Raw genomic sequence first — 7009 nt, 5'->3', positions numbered from 1 at the left:
TTAAATTTAGGCAACTTTAATAAATATCTAACTCATAATATATTTTAGATGCAAATATTATACTTTTTAATCCACTACATTTTTGACTGCAACAAATCCCGAATGTATGTTATAGTATATTCTATTAGCCATCTATACATCCACGGTTTATTAGAACAACAAAAAAAAAACTTGGGTCACTTAGACCTTAGAATAGTTCTAATTGATGATTTCTAAAATGCCCTTCAGGGATGCACCCATGTTGTGGGACACAAATGAGGTTCTAAAATGTATGCTAAAAGGCTTTTAACAATAAAATGAAAACAATGAAAACAGTATATTTACTCAAGTATTGTACTAAAGCACACTTTTGATGTGACTTTCTTTACTTTAAATTTAAGCAACTTTATGCACAATATTTCTCTCACAATATATTTCAGAGGCAAATGTTTTACTTTTATACTCCACTACGACAGCTACAATTACTTGTAAATTTCCAAATTTAGTTTTTAAATACATATCCCAGGATGAGCTTCAAATATGATGCATTGTGATGGATTAAACTATCCAACTAATCTAATCTAAATCAGTTAAAATTAGCTCCACCTGGACCAGCTACAACAGTGAAATGCTAGTTACAAATGAAAGCATCAATAATAATCCAATGCAATATATATATTTCACTGACATTGACTAACTTTCACACACAAAAACACTCTACATATGTGAGTATTATATTAAAACAGATTTTTTGAAGAACCTTTCCTTGACAAGATATAGTATTTTTTGCTGAAATTATTTTTATACATTTAGTGAAGTTAAGTTGTTACTAGATAGTTTATATTGCTATAAAGTATATACTTTTATACAACACATACTTATACTGCGGTGTGTGCTTTGTTGCTATCAAAAAGCTCTGCAGAGTAATGTTTTTAAATCCTTTTAAAAATACAGGTAAAGCTTACTATTGTTTCACATTTTCTTGGCTCGTCGCTTGCTGACATCAGTGCTTTTCCGTGTCGTTTTATTTTGAAAAGAGCGGAAGTGGGTGTGCTGCTCGTTATTAAAAGAGCTCATCTGTAGCTTTGTGGCTAGCTTGGCAGTAGGTTGTTTTCCTGATAGCCGCCCGGGGTTCACACTCGTCGCTGCTGAACTCCGCCACCGCAAAATCGGTCATTACAGCGGCACACCAGACGGACTATAGGTTACAGGTTTGTTTTCTATTCTGTCACGATATACAAATAATATCTGACAGCTAGCTATAACGTCACGTTTTGCATCTGTCAGCCATGTTACTGTATATCAATCAGTGATGCAGCTAGCCACAGGAACCGTGTTTTATTTTTAGCAGCTAACCTTCGCTGACTGCAGTGCAATGAGACAGAGATATAGGCACTGTGTATTTGCTGGTGTTGAGCATTGTTGACGATAACGATGTTCACGTGAACGCCGATGTTAATATCAATATGAAACCGTGGACATTGTGTGTGTGTTTTGCAAAATTCAAGCTGTTCATAGGGTTTACTGTGTCTTAGCTAGCGACAACTAGCTGTCTGCTGATGTAATGTTAAAGCTAAGAGGATAGCTACCGAGTTTTGATCTAGCCATGTCCTCCGTTCAGAAATCAAGTCAAGGCATCAGTCAACAAAGTAACAGATAACGTTATTGGGATTAAATGTTGCAAAGCATAAATGCACAGCAGCGTATGCGCACTTAACTTGAAATGTGTATGTCTTCTGTCCAGTACGGTTGGTTAAGCAGCGTTAGCACTGGATTTAGAACATCATGCATCTTTAGCTTGCTTCACAGACTGCTTACAACGGGTCTATAACTACTGCATTACTTCAAAACATCCCTGAATGCATAACTGCCCAGGGATGTTTCCTTATCGCGTGCTGTAATTACGTCATGTTGCACAGGCCTATATTTTTTGTTGACTTTTCCGGCTTGTAGTCTCATGGGCAAGGTGACAACTAGTTCATTTCTAGGATTTGCTGTATTTCCATTGGTTGTTGATAACATGCCAGTTAATCAGAACATTTTACTGAATCACTAGCCTTTGAAAAAATGTCAACACAGTCAACACTGCACTGATATGTGGATTCCTGCTCTCAGATGGACCAGCAGGACCAGTCCTATATGTTTGCCAGTCTGAAACGGCCTCACTCAGAGCAGCTGCTGCAAGGCCTCCAGCTCTTGCGGCAGGATCACGAACTATGTGACATTGTCCTCCGTGTGGGTGATGCCAAGATCCATGCCCACAAAGTAGTGCTGGCCAGCATCAGCCCTTACTTCAAGGCCATGTTCACGGGTAACCTGTCGGAAAAGGAGACCTCAGAGGTGGAATTCCAGTGCATCGATGAGACTGCCTTGCAGGTATGCTTGGAGCCAGCAAGACACAATTATAAACTGCACTGATTAACTGCTGTACCATAGCTATTGTTTATGTGATGTTTTTACTGTCTCTCCTAGGCTATCGTTGAGTACGCCTACACTGGCACAGTTTTTATTTCCCAGGAAACGGTTGAATCTCTGCTACCGGCTGCCAACTTACTCCAGGTTAAGCTAGTACTTAAGGAGTGCTGCTCCTTCTTAGAGAGCCAGCTGGACGCTGGGAACTGTATTGGCATCTCCCGCTTTGCAGAGACCTATGGCTGTCATGACCTGTGCCTGGCTGCAACCAAGTTCATCTGTGAGAACTTTGAGGAAGTTTGTCAGACAGAGGAGTTTTTTGAACTGACAAGGGCCGAGTTAGATGAAATTGTGTCCAATGACTGCCTTAAGGTGGTCACAGAGGAGACTGTATTTTACGCCCTGGAATCGTGGATCAAATATGACGTAACTGAACGACAGCAACATCTGGCTCAGCTGCTGCACTGTGTTCGCCTTCCACTCCTCAGCGTCAAATTTCTCACTCGCCTGTATGAGGCCAACCACCTTATAAGAGATGATCATGCGTGCAAGCACCTGCTCAACGAGGCCCTCAAATATCATTTTATGCCTGAGCACCGGCTCTCCTATCAGACTGTGTTGTCAGCACGGCCCAGATGTGCCCCGAAGGTCCTGCTTGCAGTAGGAGGCAAGGCTGGACTATTTGCAACATTAGAAAGGTAATGATGATGTCTAGATCATAATTTTTAAGCACTTTTGAAAAGGCTACTATATTTTCTATGCCTTCTTTATGTTCTGTGTTTAAAAACAAACAGGCTAATCATAATACTGTTTTTACTCTTGCAGCATGGAAATGTATTTCCCTCAGACAGATTCGTGGATAGGACTGGCGCCGCTCAGTGTACCCCGATATGAATTTGGAGTGGCAGTGCTGGACCACAAGGTGTATGTGGTTGGAGGTATCGCCACGCACATGAGACAGGGCATTAGCTATCGGAGGCACGAGAGCACAGTCGAGAGCTGGGACCCTGAAAGCAACACCTGGTCCTCGGTGGAGCGGATGGCTGAATGCCGCAGCACACTCGGGGTGGTGGTCCTGGCTGGCGAGCTGTACGCCCTCGGAGGCTATGACGGCCAGTATTACCTCCAGTCAGTCGAGAAATATGTCCCCAAGCTGAAGGAGTGGCAGCCTGTAGCACCTATGACAAAGTCCCGCAGCTGCTTTGCCACCGCGGTACTGGATGGCATGGTGTACGCTATTGGCGGCTATGGCCCAGCCCATATGAACAGGTACCACCACTGAGAGAGGATATGCTCTGTTTTTGGTTAACCTGTGGTAACATATTGTATGTATGTAACATATTACATTTTATTTGTATGTATAAATGGTGAATAGGAAAGCATTCAGTCCCCGTACAATTTGGACAGCAGCAGATTTAATCGGTAAATTACATGAAAATTAATAACTGTTATCTTATTCTGTATATAACCCAATAATTAACAAGGCACTGAATCACTCATTCTGTAGCTGCTCATTTTATATATATATATATATATATGTATGTATGTATGTATGTATGTATGTATGTATGTATGTATGTATATATATATATATATATATATATATATATATATATATATATATATATATATATATATATATATATATATATATGTATGTGTATATATATATGTATATATATATATGTATATGTATGTATATATGTATATATATGTATATATATATATATGTATATATATATATATATGTATATGTATGTATATATATATATATATATATATGTATGTATATATATATATGTATGTGTTTCTGTATAATTTGAAGACTGCAGAACACCACATAGGATCAAAACATGCAACTAACCTTTCTTTGCTCCAACAGATGACATTTGACATCAGAAATCTAAGGTTTATTTAAATAAAAGGGTCTTTGATCTTTGTGAAAAGCTTCTAGCTCTTTTAGACCTCCTAACCTGGCTTTCTCCCTCAAGGGCTTGTTAGTTATTTAATAGAACTGGGAATCAAGTGAAGGACATGGAGTGTTGTTGAGAAAATGGCCAGTACCCTGTTAATGACTGAAGAAGAGTCCTAACAGAAGTTTCATTGAGAGGGTGCCTGACTCTGTGCTGCTGGTTAGATCTCTGTTGTTGCACAGGATCTCTAGAGAGCAGTGTCTCTGTTGCTTGTTTCCTTGACTCCCAAAACCCCTCAGGAGAATGTGTTTTGGACAGGGACACCCCCCCCCCCCCCCCCCCCCCCCCCCCCCGGTGCTAATGTCCTTGCACATTGCAAAACAATCCCAAATTCCCAGTGTTCCAGTCGCTGTCAGGGGGGTTCATTGGACTCTGGTCAAGTCTGGTAATTTATCACTGCCATTGGTGGGCTCATTAGTAGTTGCACTGGGTGTATGTGTGTGAAATCAGACCACCTGAACTGTTGTCCTCTTTGTCACTGTTAATTTGAATCCTAAACAAATCAGCACTTTTCTATTAAGATGTTTGTTTTTGTTTGTTAGGAAAAGCACTGAAAAAAGACTTTATGTTGAATGTTCTACCTCAGATTGGTGAAATGATCTACTGTCTTGCAGGTGTTCATCATATTCTGACCATAATGAACAGTTTAAAACACAATTAATAATACTTGTGTCGACTGACACGAAATTTTTGATCGTGATAACATTTTTGGTCATATTGCCCAGCCCTACTTAACAGTACTTCAGACTGTTAACCAAAGCATACTACATATTCCAGATAGCTGTTGCTTCACTTATAGAGTTTCTTGAAATGTGGCTTAGCTGGGGGTCTGTTGCGGAATTGTACAGGGCTGTGTAGTCGAATCAAGTTACATTTGGACTTTGTTAATTGTGCTACATCTGCTCTGCACAGCGTGGAGCGGTACGACCCCAGCAAGGATGCCTGGGAAATGGTAGCCCCCATGGCAGATAAAAGGATCAACTTCGGAGTGGGTGTCATGCTGGGCTTCATATTCGTGGTGGGCGGACACAATGGAGTGTCACACCTGTCCAGCATTGAGAGGTATGATCCACATCAGAACCAGTGGACAGCTTGTCGGCCAATGAATGAACCACGCACTGGTGAGTAGACATCAAGTTTTAACTACAGATTTAAGGATTTAGAGGTGTATGTAATTCGCTACATATGACCGTGACATCATCTTCCAGGTGTGGGATCTGCCATCGTGGACAACTACCTCTATGTGGTAGGAGGTCACTCTGGGTCGTCCTACCTGAACACTGTCCAGCGCTATGACCCTATCTCGGACAGCTGGTTGGACTCGAGCGGCATGATGTATTGCCGTTGCAACTTTGGTCTGACTGCCCTTTGACCTATGGCTCAGCCAGCTAGGACCCAATAAGAGAACTTAGACACAAAGATTTTTCTCTTTTGTTGTCGTCGTCTCCTCCTCCTTCCCCACATTCATCCTCCAGGTGCAGAGGTGCTCTGCACACCAACGTGCACACCAGAGGAGGGGGAGAGAGAGAGAGAGAGAGAGAGAGAGAGAGAGAGGGAGAGAGAGCCTGCTGGGTGGATGGATGTGCCGGGCTAGCTGGCTGGCTAGAGGGGGACCACAGACTGGCTGCTGAGATTAGAAAGCGCTGTAAAAGTTTTGCGGGGGGGAGAGAGGAAGATGATTGGATGGCTGTTGTCACGGGCAAGAGGAGACGACCGCTCTACTGCTGCTGGACCACAATGAGGACTCTGAGCCATTTCCCAGAGGATTGTGGGAGAAAACTTGTCACTTTTGTTTCAAAATTCTGTTGTGTTCGCAGACATCGAGGTGTGTGTGTGGTTTATTTTTTTTATTTTATTATTATTTTTTTTTTTTTTGTTCTTCATGACATTTATTGTTTTTAACACAAACTCACCTGAAAACTAATTTTTATTTTGTTTTTCCTGCTGCAACTGGAACCATGTGTTCAAATTTTGTAGAACACTGCAGTTTGCTCATGTAGTGGTATGAATATGTGGTTGTTGGCCATGTAGTGTGGATGTCCGTGTGTATGTTTGAGGGGTACATGCATGTCAGATAGGATTGATTGTTTGTTTTGTTAGGTGTCTGTGTGCAGAACTGATGCTTGGGCTCAGCAACGCAGGAGTTCTGCATCAAAATCAGTGCTTCACAAAAAAGAGAAAAGTTGCATCTTTATATTATCTCAAAGGGCTGCCTTTTTCTCTCTTGTAAATAGTATAAATGAAATATATAGAAATGAATATATCCTCTAGTGCATTGCCTGTAAATGTTTTTCTGCACTGGTGGGGGGGGGGGGGGGGGGTGTTTGTAGTTTGATTTCAAGGGTCAGTGTAGAGGTGAACGACAAATTCTCCTACGAGCATTTGCCAGTAGTATCTGCTTCATCCTCGGAGCCATTTAAAAACCTCCATGTTTTGGCTTCTGTTACATCTTCCTAAGGTCAGGTCATGCACTTGCTACTCTTCACAATAGTTGAAATCGACCTTGGCCCTCTTTTCACCCTTTGGTCTGTACACAATACCAACTGGTGCTATATTTAGGATTCAGGATTCAGCTGTTTGTGTTGCCTCATACAATTAGGTCAGCCTCTTCTACATTACTGCGTTCGATGTTAGTTATTTGGTTT

The 7009-nt window shown here is 41.4% G+C and overlaps 1 protein-coding gene across 1 annotated transcript; it reads left to right on the top strand.

Annotated features, from left to right (window-relative positions):
• The first annotated feature begins 1094 nt into the window (after positions 1-1094).
• Positions 1095-6627, top strand: LOC123978567 (kelch-like protein 28). Its single transcript, XM_046061867.1, has 6 exons — positions 1095-1190; positions 2095-2355; positions 2452-3089; positions 3217-3660; positions 5277-5485; positions 5573-6627. The coding sequence occupies exons 2-6, from the start codon at positions 2095-2097 to the stop codon at positions 5734-5736; spliced, it is 1716 nt and encodes a 571-aa protein (XP_045917823.1). The 5' UTR covers positions 1095-1190; the 3' UTR covers positions 5737-6627.
• The last annotated feature ends 382 nt before the right edge of the window (positions 6628-7009 follow it).

This window comes from Micropterus dolomieu, linkage group LG11 (assembly GCF_021292245.1).
Source record: "Micropterus dolomieu isolate WLL.071019.BEF.003 ecotype Adirondacks linkage group LG11, ASM2129224v1, whole genome shotgun sequence".
NCBI lineage: Eukaryota > Metazoa > Chordata > Actinopteri > Centrarchiformes > Centrarchidae > Micropterus > Micropterus dolomieu.
The sequence above is the reverse complement of the archived record's forward strand: the minus strand, read 5'-3'. Positions and strand labels throughout refer to the sequence as shown.

Excerpts from the sequence above, each read along its gene's own strand:
- LOC123978567 (XM_046061867.1), top strand. The coding sequence starts at position 2,095 with ATGGACCAGCAGGACCAGTCCTATATGTTTGCCAGTCTGAAACGGCCT. Across the intron at positions 3,090-3,216 it reads CTATTTGCAACATTAGAAAG|CATGGAAATGTATTTCCCTC; the intron begins GTAATGATGATG and ends TTACTCTTGCAG. Across the intron at positions 3,661-5,276 it reads GGCCCAGCCCATATGAACAG|CGTGGAGCGGTACGACCCCA; the intron begins GTACCACCACTG and ends TGCTCTGCACAG.